The sequence below is a fragment of the Vipera berus genome (genome assembly GCF_964194415.1).
Source record: "Vipera berus genome assembly, chromosome: 1".
Taxonomy (NCBI): Eukaryota; Metazoa; Chordata; class Lepidosauria; order Squamata; family Viperidae; genus Vipera; species Vipera berus.
In genome coordinates, this window is record NC_138202.1 from 71,526,025 (window position 1) to 71,547,564 (window position 21,540).

General features: G+C 34.7%; 1 protein-coding gene across 1 annotated transcript in view; it reads right to left on the reverse strand.

Moving 5' to 3' along the window:
- The window catches only part of PCNX1 (pecanex 1), a 117,136-nt gene that overhangs the window by 41,875 nt on the left and 53,721 nt on the right, over positions 1–21,540 (reverse strand). Inside the window, exons 8-14 of the mRNA XM_081315689.1 lie at positions 14,200–14,384; positions 4,389–4,479; positions 4,028–4,085; positions 2,793–3,010; positions 2,178–2,331; positions 885–917; positions 57–228 (exon numbers count right to left, since the gene is read on the reverse strand). Of these exons, the coding sequence (XP_081171815.1) occupies positions 57–228; positions 885–917; positions 2,178–2,331; positions 2,793–3,010; positions 4,028–4,085; positions 4,389–4,479; positions 14,200–14,384 (911 nt within the window). The remainder of the gene's footprint in view (positions 1–56; positions 229–884; positions 918–2,177; positions 2,332–2,792; positions 3,011–4,027; positions 4,086–4,388; positions 4,480–14,199; positions 14,385–21,540) is intronic.

The following is a 21,540-nucleotide window of genomic DNA, read 5'->3' on the forward strand; positions in this document are numbered from 1 at the left end:
TCTGGAAGGCTACAGGTTGCCTTTACCTAAATACACCAAACAGAAAAATCACTCACCCATAATCAAGTCCCTTGCTGAAAGCAGCAATAGTGGATTCGTGAAAGCCATTCCATATAGTTGGAACCGTGCATTAAAAGGGCTCTTGCTGCCATAATCCAACAGCCAAATGAGACTGCAGCATATACAGAAGTAAACAGGCCTGCTGTAGGCTATGATTCGGTTATGACCCTGGAATACAAGTTTGAGTACTGCAGCTTAAGTTGCAAATTATTGCTCCTTTCTTCAATAGTCAGTTCTGAAACTTTTCATTTCGCATGGTAATTCCACTGAAGACAGAGCTTATGCCTTTTTCTAGACCACACACACACACACATTCCAATAAGACATTGTACAACATTATTTTAATTATATATCAATTACATCAGCTTCATACTCCAAGCGAGTAACAAAGATTCAAGCAGCATTAATTTTCAGTTCTAAACAGCAGCTTATTTTCTGCTATCATTAGATATTTATTTTTTTTGCAGCTTCTACTAAAGTAATAGAAATTACCTTAACTCTTTTGTGACTCCTGAATTCCTATCAGGCACCATTAAAATAAATATTGCTATGTATGTGTATTGTTTTTCTATGTTCTGTGGTTAACACTTCAAAAACTTTCTATTAAGAACATCATCTTCATTTTTAGTGGATTTAATAAGTACGTTTTGAACTGCATACTGGCCATTTGTAAACATATGATATGTTGTGTAGATTTTTTAAAAAACTATCAATGTTTTTAAAGCACAATTTCTCCTTAATGGCAATATTTCTGAAACAACAGCAATAGATGCAGCAATTTTTGATTTATCAGTCTACATAAAGTTCGGATTGGGAAAACTTACATGTCGAGGTGATGAAGAATCTGGCTGAACACTCTGAAAAAGTGCAAAGATAGTAGAAAAATGTTATTGTAGGTCTGGTATCTCCTAAGATAATCATCTGAACAAATGGTATTTAAAATGACTTCCCTAGACACATTAAACTTTCAGGACAGTATTTTTCAATTGTAAAAAATATTTCTCGAATATTATCCAGAGTTGATGGGAACTAAAATGTCTATCCTAGTTTAGAGATGTCTAATTGCAATAAAAGAGAAACAAATCTCTTAAGACAATTTTTGGTGGGGGAAATGGCCATTTTAACAGTCTCTCAAGGGATTATGATGTAGCTTGTTTCTCCTGCAGATTGTAGGAGACCAGGAAAACCTGCCTTGGACATTCTGTATCGATGTATAATCCATTTCTATAAAATCTCATAATGTGACATGAGGAATTCAGAAATATACAAAAAAGCCTAATGAACAACAAGAAGAACAAACTGTTTCTCTGTGTGGGTTACCACAGGAAAAAAAGCTACTGGTCCCTAGGGAAAAAATTCCAAATTCACAATCAAGGAATAGCCTCATTTGGAACAATCCAAATACCTCAAATTGTGAGTGAGTTTTTAAATTATTCAGAAAACTTCAGGATTTTTATTTTTAAAAAAATATTATCTAATGTGATTTTTAACCATTTGTAAAATTGCAAGTTTTATAAATCTCACTTCAAAAAACAACAACAAATTACCGAATTAATAATATTCCCAAGTGCTTATCATTGCCTCACGATAATACATCCACATACATTAATATTTCCTGTGACATCTAAATAAGAGGATTAGTGGCTTCTTAATCATAAGAACAAGCCAGAAAGCAATCCAGTCCAATCCAATGAAATATATTTTGAAATCCACACTGGTTCTACAAACCGTAGTTTATGCAAACTCCTGAACTATGGCAGGTTTACAATTAAATGCAAAATTAATTTATTTCAATCTCCTTCTCTGGCATAAAAAAGGGAACCGAGAGGAACTGCTAAGCTTGTAAGCCGCCCTGAGTCTTCGGAGAAGGGCGGGATATAAATGGAATTAAAATAAAATAAATAAATAAATAAATAAAAATAAATGTGAAGACTGAAAAGATTTGCTCACATGTTGTAAAATAGTATTCCACATTCCCCTTCAAGGTGCTCTTTTAATGTCATTATTCAAAAATAAGGTATAAAACAGGGACATCTTTTGAAAATACTGTATATTAACTCACAGAGTAGACAACAATAATAATTTCAAACTAAGCAACGGTGAGGATAAAACATTACCTTCAGCAAAGAGTACTGGCAACTGGCGATCACCAAACAAAATTGGAAGACCCAGATGTCCTTGAAGAAGCCTTCTATAAGGAGTACAGAACCTAGAAAAGCCACTTGGATAGCTAGGATGACAGCTAATACATTTTCCAAGATCTCACGATTCCTATGGACAAAGAGATGTGTTAGTGAAATGCTTCAACCATAGGAACAAAGAATGCAAGGAAGCGGAACAAATAAAATAACTATTATTATCCATATTCAGAAGACATATTTGCTTATTTTTGGTTTTGAAATATAATCAACTACATTTTCACTTGAAATCTATTCTGTTAAATAGATCCAAAGCGAATCATCATTCAATCCATCATTTAATCAAATTATCTGGCAGTCCAAATCTTAACAAGAGATAATCACTTCCTCTTTGTTTTTCTAGATTTCTTATCAATAGTAACTATTTTGTGATTATGACCTTGCTCAGTAAAGAGTTTTCAATAAACTATTTTTTTGGCAATTTTACTCCTTAATGCTTTGATACTTCTAAAATCTTTGGATTTTTCTTCTCCAAGCAGACTAATAATCTAAACACATTCTGTGTTAGAATAGTATAATGCATACAGGACTTACCTGTCAAACAAAGCCAAAAGAGTCAATCTATCAAAATTGATACCAATCCAGACTTTGGGTAGGATCCAAAAGCGATAATAATGTTTCACTTTTTGCGATGGCTCCTCTTGTGGTTGTAGATGGTCCTGCAGATCAGGACTCAGGTCCATGTCTTGATGCTCCAGAAGATCAGTATCTATGGTCAACAGTCTATTCAGTCTGATCTGAGGGAGGGAAAGCTACAATAACATTAATAAGATTTTGCTTTAATATTTTACTTCTTCAGTCCTATTTTGAAGGAATGTAAATGTTAGGAGAGAGATCCTGCTGGGTGATGACCACTTGATTACCCACCATCTGTATAAGGCTCTAGAAGTACTGGGGAGAGAGTTATCTCTGGAAGAGTTATCTGAATGACAGTTGCTTAGGACCATCTACTCAAAAACACTATGGCTATGCCACAGGATATCAGGATTGGCTAACTGTCTTCAACAAACAAATATTTTATTTTCCAAGGTTAAATAAAATAACAGAGATAGCATACCTGCACACCAAGCTACAGGGATATTTAATGCTATATCAAAGGATGAGACTAGGACTGCTGAACAAGGAATATGATTGAATTGCATATCAATAAGGCATTGATACATATTTGCCCTAATATATTAAAGCAGCTATGTCATTCTAGTTATCTGCAACTGTGAAGGTAGTCCTTGACTTACAACAGTTCATTTAGCGACCATTCAAATATACAACAGTATTGAAAAAAGTGACATGTTTTTCACATTTACAACCATTGCAGCATCCCCATGTCATGTGATTAAAATTCAGATCCTTGGCAACTGACTCATATTTATGACGGGTGCAGTGTCCCAGGGTCATGTGATCACCTTTTGCCACCTTCTGACAAGCAAAGTCAATGGGCAAGCCAGATTCACTTAATAACCGTGTCTAACTTAAGAACTGCAGTGATTCACTTAAATAATGTGGCAAGAAAGCTCATAAAATGGGACAAAATTCACTTAAGAAATGTCTCACTTAGCAACAGAAACGTTGGCTCAATTGTGGTTCTTAGTTGAGGACTATCTGTAATGTCCAGCTGCTGACCACTTGAACCATAAATTTCAGGTGGTCAGCCTGAATTTAATTGGATCAGCTAAGTTTAGAATATAAAAAGATAGATAGATAGATAGATAGATAGATAGATAGATAGGATGATTTGTTTGCAACAAATAGTAGCAAATGCAAAAACTTACTAAATCATGTGGATAAAAACGAACTGAGGTAGAACTTGATACATGAGAATCCGTATCACTGAAACAAGAAGACAAGGTTAGTTTGATACCTTAGTCTGTTTTCTAATTCAATTCTGTTTTAGAAAATAGAACATTACCCCAATGTGCTCATATACACAAACACACATTATATTGAAACAAATGTTTGATTTTGGCAGAATGTCTAATTGAGCCATAACCCAGGATGATGGTGATAACTTTTTTCTTTCTTTCTGATGCACATTTGCTTTTAATATCAAAATGCAATCCTACAAATATTATCCATTTATAAATAAAATTAATGTTACTGCATAAACTACACCAATTACTTTTAAAAACACACCAGATGTTAGATGTTCTTCTTGCAGCTGGCTCAAAATTCACAAGCGACATATCGCAGCCCCCTGTTTCATAGAGTGTTGAACTGAACTTACCTATTGAAGAGAAAGTCGACATAGATTAAATATTATGAAATTTTTGAACACTGTAGTAACAAATATATTATCTACAGACATACACGCTAATTTAAAAATTGTAAGAAAAGTCATAAGAAAGATCCCCAAAATCAGGATTAGAGATTAACAAATGGCCATTTATGAAGCTGGCTAATGTATATACCAATTTTCATCATCCTTATTTGGCATAGATTGTTAACACAAACATTAAAAACACAACATCAATACAATTAAAATATTTAAAATGGGATTTTTTAAAATAAAAAATTCAACTTATTTGGCTTACCAATTCCTACAGCAGTTAGATTATCTTTCCTGTAGGAGAAAGCTAATAAATTGGATCTATGTATTTGCAGAAAAATAGTTAAATAATTAAATAAACGAAAGGGGAAGAATTTCTCTTGTATAATATTCGAATGTAAGACAATTCAGTGAAATTGGCAATATGCTTAAAACAGACAGAAGCAAATGCTTCTTTGAAATTATGCCAATGTATGTAATTTGCTGTCATGATAATTCTATTGCCTGATGAAAACATGGGAAATCTGCTTCCATTAAAACTATATATTAGCAACCCATGATTATTAGCCACTGATAGAAACAATTACTAAATGGTTCCTAACACAGATATTCCTAATAATTTGTAGAATTTTAAAGGGTGAATTGTAAAGGCCCAATATCACTGCATCACTTAAATATCTGATTAAAGCTGGTAAAAATCACACATTTTCATGATTACTTGTTTTTTAAGGGACACAGTACATTATATTTCTGCATTTTAACCTTTAAGATCTAACCAAACCCCTAAAAAGACGTGTCATATTCATTCTGGTTCCACTTATTCTTCTGTCTTCTGAACCAAAACAAATCAATTAAACCATAGATTTAAAGAATTAGCAATGCTTCCTTTTTATCAGCAGAGGGAGATAAAACTCTGCAGCTCAATAGAGTGGAAATCTACGGTTACTAAAATAAGAAAACAATGACACAATGAAATTAAAAAGTAATAAAATAGAAAAATGTAGAAGAACAAAAAGACTCCACTCTTCAAGTATAGCCAATGACATGCTGTACACTTGCACAGAGTTCACTACAACTTTTGAGCAAATAGATGATGTGCATTTTTGTTTTATAATATGCATAGTTCCTTTGAAAATGCCCATTTCATTGTCTGAAAGGGAATGAAGGAGTCATAGTCTCCATTAAACCTCTCTACAGAAGAAATCCATTGGTCACCATAGTTTGGTTTCAATACAGAACAATTATATACAAACATGCACGTCTATCATGTTCTTCCTGTTCAAGAAATGCAAAATCCACAAAAAGTGTAATAAATCGTAAGCAAAAAAAACTAAAGATGTGAGATTAAAAAAAAGAAAAGGAAAATAAAGTAGAATAAAATTATTTCACAAATGTAACATTGTCTATATTTCTCCATACTTTTCTAGCCTTGGAAAACACATTGATCTTCTACTGCATCCTTACATAGTCATATATTGCTTTCAATTCTTTAAACTTCTAATCTCTCTCTTTCTCAAAATCTCATCAATTCTATCCAACCACGCTTATTTTGGAGTTCCCTTTCCTCTCAAGCAATTCATTCTTCCTTCACATATTTTATTTTGAATTCATTTAACCTATATAAGCAAATTAATTCAACTTATTTCTTTCATGCTGATCACTGTCATAATTTATAATCCATTGCAGACCTTCACTTCATTGCATATATTCCTAAACTCCAAATCCGTAATATCAAACACCTTTATTTATTACACTCTTATCCTTTCTCTTATTTTTCATGGATGTACAATGTATATATATTTCTTTTATTTGTTAATTCCCACTTTTTAATAAAGTAGATGTCTCTCTTACATTCCAAGTTGTACATTACCTGCTGGAATCTTAAATCTATCAGAAATTTGTTTAGTAAGAAAAAAAGTGTAGATGTGGTTACCAGCTTTAATTGCAAACATGCCATGAGCAGCATCTTCTGTTAATAGTAAGGACAGGATTTTTTTCTGTTCATTTTTGTCAATCTGCCAAAGGTGCTGCTGAAGTCCAGTTTTATCCTAAGCATGTTCACGCTATTACCATATATGCAAGATAGGGTTTCTAAATTAGAGATTGCAAGCTAGTACTCTGTTGCAACCATTCCACCAGCTAGAAAGTACATGCTGTATATCAACGTAACTCAGAATGTTATAACAACTCTATTAAGTGAATGAAGAAATAGAAAAATAATAATTTGTATAACTGACTTTACATCAGCTTTCCAACTAGTTTAGCCCGTACCAATTACACAGGATTATCATTTGTAGATACAAATCCTTTTTGCCCTGTTGCTTACATTGACAAAAAAATCAAACTCAGATTACCTGACAGAAGAGTTGCAAAACAGTGAACGATTTTTAAAAATAAAATCAAACTCAGGCTCTCAATATTTTATAGTCTGTCTGTCTGTCCTATTTATCTTTCCTGTTTCTAAATCTCCAATCTCCCTTAAAGAGGGACTCTTGATTTTTTGGTCAAACAAGCCATTCATTCATTCATATTGATAAGGATAGCAAACATATTGGCTTTGAGAAAAGAGTACCAGCTGAGCAATTACAATACAATACTTACCGGTACTCAAAACTTCTCCATTTAAGGGTAACTTATACAACACAGAACAAAACAATTTCATAGTATTAATTCACTTATCCCTCTCTAGATTCCAAATATGGCAATACTATGTATTTAAGCTATGGTAAAGCTATATTAAATTTCAACATTTGTAGCAATAGATTAGAACATCATCCAATTTGGGAATAACACAGATAATCCTCAATTTAGAATCCCTCCCACTCCAAAGCTCCATATGATCTCCCGCTAATGGTTTTATTTAGATATAAGTAGCACAGTTGAAGAAATGGTATTCTGCAGAACAGTGAATGACTTGCCCAATGAATATCGTCATCCAGCACCATTTTAAAAAAAAAATAAATCTAAATTTAGTTTTACTACCTAAGGCATAAAGAAAGCATAGGAATATATGTTTCTGCTGCATTTTGGATATCTAAACACTTGAAAATGTCTGGTACCAGGCTGATAATGCATTTGATGACTTCTCAGCACTTCCCTAAATATAGTGAGATAAGACACACTATAGTTACAATAAAAATAATATTAATGTATATGAATGAATTTAAAAGTGGAATCCAGATTTCCCTTAATAGTGTGTAGATTTATTTATTTTTTTATTTGATTTCTTTAAAGTATGTATATAATCATATAACAAATTAAATACACCCCATGTAAAAAAATTCTTTTTTAATATATGTGTGGACTAAACAATTGTTTGTATTCATTCAAACAATATATAAAGACAAAGATGGTATAACTTAACCCTATGAAAAACTGACTTTGCAATTATTTATTCAACAACAACAAAACCATCTCCTTCTGTGGAAAAGATAAGTATACCCCTTGCTCTAACGCAGGTAGTTCTTGCTTAAACAACCAGAACTAATTATGATGGACCCACAAATAGTTAGTTATGGCTGCTGCACACACACATGGTTTTGGGCAAAAACCCACCCATTTGAGAGAATGGATTCACTTAACGGCCACATAATACATTTATCAACCATATGATTCACTTAAATGCAGTCAATTGCAGTAAAAATGGTTGTAAAATCAGGTCACATGTTGATCCACTTAACAACTGCAAAGTCTTTCTATCAAAATTCCAGACTCAACAGTGTGGATTATCTGTACTTGATATTGCCTCCTTTGGCAGAAACCACCTCAAACTGATATTTCTTATAACTGTCTACCAGTTTCTGACATCCACTGCAATTTATTTCCATTCTTCCATGCAGATTTTTTTCACCTGTGTGATGTTAGAGGGGTTTCAGCCCATTTCAAATTATCTCACAGTGTCTTGACGGGATTTGCTGCAGATACAGACTTTGATTCGTTCCTTCCAGATTACTCCATTTCTTTTTTCTTTTCTTTTCTTTCCTCCAAGCCATTCCTTGACAAGATCTATTGCAATCTTTAGGGTCATTAGACATTAGGTCAAGGTTTCAGATATATTTCCTTACCTAAACAGAGAAACAGAATGACTAGGGACAGGCAGAAAAGCAGTGAGTGTGGGAGTAACTTTGGAGTTCCTGCCAGATTCCCAATTGACTTTCCTTGTAGAAAGCTGGCAGAGAGCACTAGAAATGACTAACATGCAACTATGGCTGACTGCAGTGGTACAGCAGAGTGGCAACACTGAAGCAGCCACAACTTACCCAAATATTAATTTACGGGAGTCATGAATCCCAGATTTTGATGCACTATTTAAGTTACTCCATTTGAAGTATGTTGATTCAAAAATAGTAGCCCAATAATGCACTGTTTCTCCCAATTGAAGGTCACAAACAGACAGAAGGGTTCTAGAGGCATATACATTTATCTAACAGACAAATGTTTATCAAGTCTGCTGAACACAGTGAAGCTTCAATTCTAGCCATATTTTGACATTTCTCGACATAAATGTGTGCAATTAGCTCACGTGGTGTAACAAGATGGTGGGTTTGTTGTCACTGTGAGTTGGGGGGGCAGGAAGGGAGGCTCAGCCAATCTTACTGTACACATGTTGTACTTTGATAATAAAGGTTCATTCATTCATTCCTCCTTGGATTAAAGTTGAGGTATCAAATGTTGACATGATAATCTAATATATAATGTGACTATGATTCAAAGAGAAATAAGTTAGCATTTTTTTTAAAAAAAGAAACCACCTATATTATCAAAAGCCAACATTTAATCACTTCTAAGTTAACCATTTTTCACCAGGCCCTCTATATGCTTTCCTGTAGTGTCAAATATGGTAGCAGTGAGGCTAGCTGTGCACTCTGGTTCTACCTTCTCACTTTTAAGTGATTTGATTTAAGCTTCCAGCATGTAAACAATAACACTCCAAGGACATTATTGGGCCATAGTTATAACTCTGAAATGTCCTACCAATAAAGAGGAAAAATCTGAGAGAGAAAAAATCTTAATCAGAGGTAGCAGGCCTGTATAACTCTTGAAACAGAACTAGATGACAAGAAAATAGGAACTCCCTACATCTGAATCATAGCAGTCATCTGCTCATTCATTCCAAAATATAAATATAAAAGTAATACATTCAAAGATTACTGTAACTCCAAAATTCTCTCGTTTTGTAGTCACCACTAAATGCTGCAGGTACCAATAAAGCAGCACATTCTAATAAGACAGAGCCATAGCATTAGAATAAGAGCTCCATCAAAACAGACATGATCCTAAAATTATTCCAGCAAAAGATGGTACTTCAAATCTTTGCAATAGCTTTCCTGATCTTTCCTTTCTTATACAAATTATTTTTTTAAAAAACAGCATATAACATGACATTAAAAATGCATCAAGTTCTCAAATTTATCAGCTTACTGTAGCCTAAGTTAATTCTGGGATATTAAACCACAGAAAAATAAGGACATAAAAGCTCACATTTTGGGGGAAAGACAATGCTAATGGAGGATATTCCCCATTTTGTCCTTTGGAGAAGATAAAAGCAGCACAATTCCTGTTTGCTTCTGGATGAATAAACTGTTTATATGGAAGCTCCAGCTATTTATGCAAAGTAAGAATTCACAAATTGTGGTTCTTTACTAATGATGTCTGTTCTGGCAACCTAAAGAATTAAAACTAAAATGAACAATAATAAAATGGTGATGCAATGGGCAGACCAACTGAAAAAAAGTATTAAAAAAGTAATTATTGGTCTAAAAGATTATAAATGATTTTTTTTTTTATTGAAAAGTTTTAAAATACAGTTTTCCTTTAAACCCCCCCCTTCCCCCTCCCTCCTCCCCTCCCTACCTCCCCCCTATCCCCCCCCTCCCCCTCTCCCTCCTCCCTCCCCTGCCTCCCCCCCCTACTTCCCCTCCTCCCCCCCTCCCCCCCCCCGACTTCCCAGAGCAAAATACAAGGTATATATCTAAAAAGCAATCATAAACAATCATATACTAACAATTATAAACTCTAAAATCCATCACTCTCTAGCTTATATAGAGTAAACCAATCCTTAATAATACTAAATGTGTATAAAGAACTAAAATAAAAGAAAACTAGCGTCATTCCCATCTATGTTCTTCCACAATTCACTATTTCCTAAACATATTCTCATTTACACATCACAAACACCTATCCCTATTAACCTCTCTAGCCAAAATAGGCTATAATAGATAGTTCTTACACAAATTAACCCACATTAACCCACAAAACTTTCTTCCTCTTCCTCTGTAATAAATTGTCCATTAATTCCAAATTAAAGATTCTGTTACCATACATATCATCCCAAAACTCTTAAAAACACAACTACCACTTGACTATCAGTATGTTGTGGAAGTTCCATAGATTTCTACTAGACCTATTTTCTTTTCTTTTTTGAGCGTTTTAAGGCAGCACGCGTCACCCTCTGTTCTCTAGGATCATCCAAAAGAGTTGCATCTTGATCTCCTCCTGTACCATTCTCGTCTATCTGTCCATCTTCATCCTCTTGATGTTCTCCTTCTCCAGATCCCTCTGCAGCTTCCAAAAGTGTTGATGGGGTTACTTTTAAGACATTGTTGTAAAAATCATGCGCTTGCTTCACAGTACCCAAACAGTACCTTTTGCCTTCATACAAGAAGCTCAACCCAGCTGGGATCTCCCATCTGAACCTTATATCCCTTTGCTTGAGCTCTTGCACAAGAAATATAAAGTCCTTCCTTCTCTTTAAAATCTTTGGAGGAATTTCTTTTAGAACCAAAACTTCTTGACCAGCAATCACAACTTTAGTATCATAGGCAGCTTGTATAACTTCATCTCTAATTTCCCTTTTTACAAAATAAACCACCACATCTCTAGGCAACTTTCTCTGTTTAGCAATCCACGAGTTCACACGAAACACTTTGTCCATGCCTTGTTTTATTTCAGATGCTGGATGGTTCAATACCACCTCAAAAGCCTCAGAAACCAGCTGCTTTAAATCTTCCTTAATATTCTCTTTTAGGCCTCTAATTCTAACAGCAAACTGCATCTGATAAAATTGAGCCAGACTCAGTTCGCTATCCATTTTGTCTTTTAAATCTTCAATTTCCAATACTTTTGCTTCTAATATAGCATTCTTTTGAGTCAGTTCTTCCACTTTGTCATCCAGCACCTCCACACATTTAGCTACTTTATGCACTGAGGACAAAATGTCTACCTTTATCTCTCTAAGTTTCTGTTCCATCCTTTCTTCCATTCTCTGCTCCAGTTTCTCCAATTTCTCCTCCATCTGTGCAAATTTAACACCCATTGACTCCAAAATTAACTGGGTATGTTTTTCAAGATCCTTCGATGTCACTACATCTGGAGAATGCAACGCCTGCAGTAGTGATTGTTGTTGCACTGGAGAATTTCCAGCACTCCGAAAAGTTCTAGGGGGAGGTTTAGACGCCATCTTTTACTTACAATTGTGTCGCACTTTCACTTTAAGTTTTAAGCAAAGTCCATCAAGCTCGAGAGTAAAATAAAATAATCCTCTTCATCTCTTCATCTTTCCCTCTTGTACTGCTCTGCCTGCTCTTTTCCTTTCATAGTCTCTCCTTCAAGCAGGGATGGTCGCAGACGCCTGGCTCTGCTCCATTCCGGAGCAGAGACGCTAGCCAGCTGGGAGCAGCCCAGGCTACGGGGGAGTTCAATCCTTCAGCCGCCCAAGCTCCAAGCTCAGGCGGCCCCGGAGAACTCAACCCCTACCTGGGGGCTCACCCCCTCCTCTTCTCCCGAGGAGGGGGCTTCAAATTCGCCCGAACAGCTGATCGGCGCTGTTTCGGGCGAAAAATCACACAGCTGGGCGGCGGGCAGCCCGGGAAGGCTGTCTCCGGCGCCGCGGAGCCACCGGAAGTCCAAGATTATAAATGATTTTGTCCACTAGGTATGCCAATATACTGGGGAAAGTTCTCCTGATTATATAGAATTACTATGAAACAAATGTGAATTCATTTAAAACCTTGTCAATGATTTAAAAATTCAAAGGATATTGTGTAGCACATATGCAAAATTCGTATTTTTCCACAAGCTATGTAATAAAAAACAGCAAAAGGAGAAGAGGGAGAGGCATAGTTTCCTAATTTAAAGATCTAGTTTTCAACCAGGCAGTAATTTCAGCAGGATCCTTCTGTTTATTTCCCAGGACTGCATTTTTAGGATGAATATAAAAAAATATTCATTTCATTTTATGACTGCTTTTTTTCAACAAAGAGTTTTGCATAATCAGTGAGAGACTACTATTGTTACCAATTTCTTTTTTAAAAAAATTCCCAATTTTTTGGTTCCCAGCAAAGATACAGTCTTTCCGTTAACATAAAATTAATTACATTTCTTAAGACTTAATTTTGGGAAAATATAAGTAGAATTGCAGCTTTAGCAAAATAGTATTTACTGTATAATTTACTTAATGGTTTGTAAACATATTTTGCAAACTGCAAGTTGTTATTTTAAGTATGCCTTCTTCAAAGTCGTCAAAAACAAATTTTATCAAGTTACATTATTCCAGTTAATCATGAGATGGCACTATTGAATTCTAATGCAACAAGAGAGAGAAGAAAAAGACTGCAAAATGAGACATCTGCAACACCTAAATAAGTTGTGATCAACCTGGTCATACATAAAAATCTCTCTTTTCAAAAATCTAATTTTGGATGTTATAGCCAGGGGAATACAGCTATCATATATATCACATACCCTAACTCCAGAACTGAACATTCCTATCTGGGATGGGTATTCTCTTTGGACCAAGCAGGCAATGGAATGGAAGGAATGCACACAGAGCAGTGAGGGAAGAAGGACAACCACCTGGCCAGCCAGATCAGACAAATCAATCTTGGTGACTAAAGGCACAAAGACATCCCAGCCAGACTGCCTTTATATCCACTACTGAAAGTATCAGTGTTTAAATTTAGCACTGCTTTCACACACACACACACACACACACACACACACACACACACACACACACACACTTATTTCCTACCTGATTAAAATATTAATAGGATTTTACATTGTGGATGATAATTCAGCAATCATCAGAGGTCACATGACACATTTTATGCTCTGGTACACATTTTAATCATCCAACATGAAACATGTGGAAGTCATTTCTATGATAATTTGTAATAATGTTTTAATTAAAAATAGGCTTGCTAAATTATTAAAGTACAAGTAGTATCATGCCTTTTCTAGGTTTAGTTTCCATGACCAAACCTAAGTTCCATTACAGAATTCCGAAATGTTGATCAATACATCAAAATAATCACAACAAAGTTTGAAATACTATTATTTGCATTCTGAATATTAATGCTAAAAAGCCATTTATTATACTTCCATGCATAACTAAAATCTTTAAAATAACTGCAAACGTTGAGACATGGTATTTTGAGGGATTTTAATAGAAGTAATTCAGTATCTTCAATCGGTGATATATATAAAAAAAAACCCTAGCTAATAATTTAACATATGAAGTCTTGCAGAACAGAGACCAGAAGCAATTTGCTGTAAGAAACATGCCTCAACAGTCTGAAATAAAGCCAAGACTAAGCAAGTTTAGGTAGAATGCATTATAAGCCACAAAGCTACAGAATAAACACTTTGATTGCACTAAGTTATGTAATGCCTGCATACCAAGTTCATTGTGCAAACTGCTGCTGCCGACAGCAGATGCACTGTCATGTGTTGCTTCTAACTGGACACTCCCATTTCTCACCAGCAAGGAGGTGCTAGCGCTGAGCACTGCTGCCTGGGAATGGGGGCGTGACTGGACTTTGACTTTGGCTGTGGACTGCTGCCCTTGCTGAACATCTTGAAGGCTACGAAAGAACATGGATGGTGGAAACATTACAGGGAAGAACACAGAAACAGCAGCTAGAAACCAAGTTAACACTGTATTTTGTTTTAAGGTAAAGAGAGAACTGCAATACATTGAACTAACCAATTTTTGATGAACAACACTGTTACAACATATCCAGGAAATCAAACAAACAAAAATCAGAATTACCTGGATAACCATTCCAGGCAGTTTCTACACTAACTGGGAATTATTACTTCAAAACATTTTCTACTTCACATAGTTATCTTCTAAGCGGTATTCGAAAGTACAATTATATCATGATGTCAATGTCCAATGTAGTATCATGTAATTTTTTTTAAAAAAAATGTAAGCTTTGCTTTTTTGCTAACAAACAGCAAATGTTACTCTTTCATGCAAGTTTAAAGTAAACTTTGAAAAGACTATAAGGAGTAAATGCAGTTGCTTTGCTCAACTCAATTTAAAAATAACAACATACATTTGTTGCATTAAAAATGAATTTATTATCTATTTATATTGAAGAAAACAAATTATTAGTACATGTCCAATTTTCCTTTTTTTTCTACATTCTCCTCAAATGTATTCTGTTTAAAGGGCAGGCCAAATTCAGAGGTATACATGGTGGTAAAGATAAAAATAAGAAAAAAAATTTATGTATTACATAAAGGCCACAGTTTTCCTGAATGGTGAATAAAATTTTGATATGAAAAAATTAGATGTACTGTGAAATAAGCCCATTCTGCATGCAGATATTTGCTATGCTACCAACAGATCTAAATCTAATTTAAATTGTGCCTTACAATCATAGTTATGTAGCCTTAGTTATTTAACCTTAGTTGGGTTTTGGTGAGCATAAAACAATAGCAATCTACCTTACATGTAACTATAGGAATCACACTCAATAAGATTATGTACAGTCTTTCAAGTCATACTTATGACTGCAATATTAGTACATTTAGTATATTATGACTGCAATACAGCAAGTTCCCAGGTTAAGATTATCCCAATATAACAGACATGTCGAACTCGCGATGTCACGTGACGTCGCGCAACGTATCGGGACTGTTTTGCCATTGCCAGCAATGGGGTGGGCGCGGCTTCCGCATGACGCACCCAGCCTGCAGGCTGGCAGTTTGACACCCCTGCAATATAAGGATAGCCCAGAGTTAAGAACAGAGCCTATTGTAGGAAAATTGAATTTATATACATAGTGATTCAAGTTAAATACACAATGGTTCAAATTCATTATACAATATTATTTAATACAGAATAATATTGTGCCAGGTTACATACAAATTCAACTTGGGAACAAAACTCATTCTTAAACTGGGCCTATCTGTATAGCACATTTTAAGAATAAGGCAGAAATTATATATGTTACAGCTGAACTAAATGCTACTGAATTAAATCACTGTTACTTCTTGGTAAATTAATAATGGGCATATGTATTTATATATCCCTGAAAGAAACAGTGTGATATGAACCTTTCATAAAATTTACAATGTAACAATCACACTGGTGAAACTTATAAATGTGCATAGGTATTCATTTTGAAGATATAAAATTTGAAGTATTTCTAAAATGAACGTACAGCAATCTCTAAATGTATAACAGTTATTTATTTATTTAATTTATATCTGTTTTTCTACATAACTTTATAGGGCTGGCTCAGTTTTGCAATCTGCATTTGTGCCTTGAAGTATCATTGTTCTGTGTTTATTAATTTCATATGAATAAAAATGCAATTATTTGTAGAATATACAGTCTATATTTCTACAATGCATAGTATTACGTCAAAGAAATCTTGAATTTTTAAAACAATTAGCTTAAAAATATTAATTCCAACAGAAAAAAAATTATATATGACTAATAGCAATCTACTGATGGGAACAATAAAACCATAAATGCTTAGTTATTAATAGTAGCTTCTTAATGTCCTTGTGTAATTCCACTCCTTATCCAAATAACGTTTCAGATGAAAAGAATTATTCTAAGAAAAAAGGATCAAGTTTGATAAATTCACATTGCTCACAATATTGAAGCAATATTTAAATGAGTGTTAAGAGATCCATAAAAAGTTTTATTCATATTTGTTTCATAAATTTAATTACCCAACTAGTTACATCATCAGTGTTAGCAGTGCTGATATTACCTAGCTGGGTAGTGAAGAGTCTGCAAAAACAACAACAAAGGTCAGAGATCACCAAGGGCTCCATAATTCAACCCTGAACTACATATAATGTCTTCTCTTGATTTCTTTCATAGTTTATATTCTCCTTGGTTCATATATCTAACTATCTGACCAGTATTTCTGCATTTTAGACTTCTAAACCTTTAATTTTTTCTCTGATTCTTGTGAAGAACTCTTTCACATTTTTTTTTCCTTACAAAAGAAAATGAGACATTTGGTTGGCTTTCTTTATGTGTTAACTGGTTCGTCCAAAAATTTTGCATTTGGGTAATAGATTTAAAGGATCTGTTCCATGAAAATATTACAGAAGATTTTACATTAAGAATAATTATGAAAAAATAGTTCTAACTTCAAAACTGTCAACCAGTAATACTTATACAATACATCCAATAGATACTGTTAAATTTCAGTATGTATAATTCCTAAAATTGTACTACATCTAAGGTAAAGGTAAAGGTTCCCCCGCACATGCGTGCTAGTTGTTTCCGACTCTAGGGGCCGGTGCTCATCTCCGTTTCAAAGCCGAAGAGCCAGCGCTTGTCCAAGGATGTCTCCGTGCTCATGTGGCCGGCATGACTAGATGCCAAAGGCGCACGGAGCACTATTACCTTCCCACCGTAGTGGTCCCTATTTTTCTACTTGCATTTTTATGTGCTAGGTTGGCAGAAGCTGGGACAAGTAACAGGCGCTCACTCTGTTACGCAGCACTCGGGATTCGACCCGCCAAACTGCCGACCTTCTGATCGACAAGCTCAGCGTCCTAACCCACTGAGCCACTGCGTCCCTATTTGTACTACATCTACTATTATTCTAATCCTTAGAAAAATCTTACTATCATATTTCAGTAAAATAATTTAATAACTGAACATCAAAAATATATTTTAAAGAACCATCTACAACTGATTAACACATTGCATTACAATCCTTTAAAACAGATAGCCATACTTTTAGAACTATAATTGGATTTTTAAAGGCCTTGTTGAATTGCTCCATATTCATAAAACCTGGGTCCTAACCAAGAAATAAGAGTATACTTTTTTTTACTGCAAACAGTTCATGTCAGAAACAGATGTGGTGGTTTAGAGTATATGAAGCTTATAGAATTGAATTATTTAGTTCCTTTTAAAAAAATATTTTACATTTTAAAAATTTATACAATATAATGTTAATATCTACACATGCAAATACAAGAATGGAAAAGTTATTTAATGTTAGTGTATATTTTATCATTATCACTTTCTAAAAATGTACATGTTTATGTACATTGGGGGGAATTAAACACAAATTTTATACCAAAATAGTCTATTATAACATCAAACTTCAAAAAATACATTTCACACAAAAGTAAAATTTATCAAAATGAAATAACTCTTAAAGAAATGAAGATAGGTAGTCTTTGGGAAATTTTCCTGCTACTTAGTCATGGATTTTAGTCTTTTTTTTGCCACATTACTTAGCAGAAGTGTTCAGGAATTAGTTTTAATAAATATCATTTACTCTCAAGCCTTTGATATTCCATTCTGTTGCACAAAAATTAGGTAAGGTAAAGGTAAAGGTTCCCCCGCACATGTGTGCTAGTCGTTTCCGACTCTAGGGGCCGGTGCTCATCTCCGTTTCATAGCCGAAGAGCCAGCGCTTGTCCGAGGACATCTCCGTGGTCATGTGGCCGGCATGACTAGACGCCAAAGGCGCACGGAACGCTGTTACCTTCCCACCGTAGTGGTCCCTATTTTTCTACTTGCATTTTTACATGCTTTCGAACTGCTAGGTGGGCAGAAGCTGGGACGAGTAACAGGCGCTCACTCTGCTACGCGGCACTCAGGATTCGACCCGCCAAACTGCCGACCTTCCGATCGACAAGCTCAGCGTCCTAACCCACTGAGCCACCGCGTCCCTCGCACAAAAATTACAAATTAATAAATCACCTATTCTACAAGTTTCAGACATGAACTTTATTAAAAGAGCCCTAAAAATATATTCAACAAAATATGAGAAATTATAATGGGATAGGAAATGCTGTTGAAGACTATTTCCACAGAAAGTATCACGTAGCTCTGCATTTTCAATGGACATGAAAAGAAATATCACCATGCAACATGCAAGCCAGCAAGAATAGTGTTAGTTTCCACGGTCCATAAAAACATTGTTATTTGATGGTTTAGCAGTAGCCACAATTTTTTTTCCCTATTTGTATAAGATAATGCCCTTTTAAATGTAAATAAGCTGGGCTTTGGATGCCCCACAAAAAGTAATGCTGAACTGCAACTCTAGACATTTTAAATTCCAACAAGTTAGAGCTGGGAAATTCCTACTTAAAGCAGTTACTGCCAGTATTTGGCTTGACAGACAAATGATATGCCTTAGATGAATTCAGCTTTCCGTGTGTCTGGTTCTTTATTTCGGGGTTGTCTGTAATTGTTTTTATTCTGTTTCATAGGTTAAGGGGAAAAACAGCAAAGCCTAGCTACCTCAAATAAAGATACAACAGAGTTCATAAATAGTTTTATGTTAACAAAAGTTTAAAGAATGTTACAATTGTATTACAGAAGACAAGCTAAAATGAGCTCAGACAATTTTTTCCCCTAAGTTGATAAAGTATTTAGGAGTCCATCTAAATTTAGGTTGTAGTATCTATATTGTCCTTTAAGCTGGGAATCCAAATTTGCCTCAAGGACTGTACAGGAGATCACATACCATAGGTGGGCTTTTGGGAGAATTCCTATAGGCCATGGAGTCATTTTATGTTGTAGACAATATTGTTATTGAAATTGTTCCAGACTCCTAAATTTTACAACTGGATTTCAATTCTTTGATAAGATATAAAGGGAAAATACATATACATTCAGATGAAAGATCAACTACACAGTTGAATTTGGAAGTTCATTAGTTTATTATTGAGGAATGTTCTAATCTAATGTATCAGAAAAAAAGTTTGGAATGTTTAAAAGATGAGGGGTCAATAACTTCCAATTGTTAAAAGAACAGCGTAACTTCCATGTGAGTTCTAAATTAAAATTAGCAATAAGAGAGAGGGAAAAATGGAACACTGATCTCATTGTTTTGGGATTCAACGGTTGTCTAAAAGATACAGAAGCTGTATCAAACATGTGCCTTTGTCATATTAACAAAGCTCAATATGGTAGACTGTTTTTGTGATGGAACAGCCCACTGCTGAAAATACTATCCACATAAATGGATTCGCATTAAAATTATGGGTCTGTATGAAGCAGTAGAGATCAGATCAAGGTCAGATGAGGAAAGAGATTCCAAAAAACTGACTGGGACTATATTTATGTAGGCTGCAGTAGAAGAACCTTGAAGGGCTGAATTCTCTCCTCCCTTCCCCTTATCGTATGTGAAGTAGGGGGGAGTCAGTCTGGGCTCCTCTCTTATGTTTTTGCTATTGCACAGGCTTAAAGAGTATGCTTTGCTTTACGTAACTCTTCCTGCCTTTCCCCGGCTTTCCTAAGATGATCTGCATAGGTTTCTGCAAGTAGTTTTGTGTGGACTTCTACCAGTACAAGTAACACTTTCTACTTTGGCTACTTCAATTTGGGAAATTTAAAATCAGTTAGGTACCATAGAAGATGCATTTGTATTGGCAAGTGGAATACAGGTAGTCCTCGACTTACAACATTTAGTGACCATTTGAAGTTACAACGGCACTGAATAAAGTGACTTACGACCACTTTTCACACTTATGACCACTGTCCCATCCCCATGGTCACATGATTTACATTCGGATGTTTGACCACCGGCTCATATTTATGACAGTTGCAGTGTCCCAGGATCATGGGATCACCTTTTGCCACCTTCTGAGAAGCAAAGTCAATGGGGAAGCCAGATTCACTTAACAACCATGTTACTAATTTAACAACTGTAATGATTCACTTAACAACTGTGGCAAGAAAAGTCATAAAATGGGGCAAAACTCAAATTTGTCACTTAGCAACATAAATTTTGGGCTCAATTGTGGTCATATGTCAAGGACTACCTGTATCATGATGAATATATCCAAAGAGTTTTTTTATCAAGATTATATAGGCGAAAGGAGGACATAGTGGTATAATTTTATTCCACTTACACACAAAGCAGCATGGAAAATAGGACTAGTTCTATACTCTTCAGAATAAAAAATGTAAAACATTTACTTTCATTAGAATTTTAACAGTACTAATTTTACCCAGAATATTTCATTTAATTATACTGTCACGCCACCCAATAACTAGAGCTCTCTGGACAATCACTTAAACATATCTTCTTCTTTTTTTCCTCTTTTAGAGCATCGGGTGTTGAGGTTAAACAGTATAATATTAAAATATAAAAATACAAAATATGTTCCTAATATTGACAAAAAAATTTTTAGAATGCTTCATCGATATTCACTGAATTATCTATGACTTCATATCCAGTTTGGATTGCTTTCAAGACAGTTCTGAATAATCAAGATTAAATGACAGATTTAGGAACTAATAAATTTGTTGTTCTCTTCTGTACTTCCATATGAGAAATTATTCCAATTTTATTAATTATTAAGTATTTAATAAGGACTTAATCTTAAAGGAGGAAATTTACCAATACTATTCAACTAATGACTATTAGTCAACATACAGATCATTTGTGGAACATGAAATTCATTCACAGGCTATTGATGCTTATGCAAAATATATTTGCATACTCACTTTACATTGTAAAATGACAAGCATTCTTATTTTATGCACAATTGTGCATTTTTTATTTTGGATTGCATTATACAGTTCTGTTCTAAAACATTTTGTGTACTGTTACATTTATACTATTATTGCATGTTTAATTTTTAATTTTTTAATTTTAATCCCATTTATATCAAGACTCAGGGCGGCTTACAATTTAAGCACAAACCAATGTGCTTAGCAATAGCCTTCATTCTATGTATATGCCTGCTTATTAGGGCTTTTGGGGCCCCCCAAGCGGCATTATTACAAAG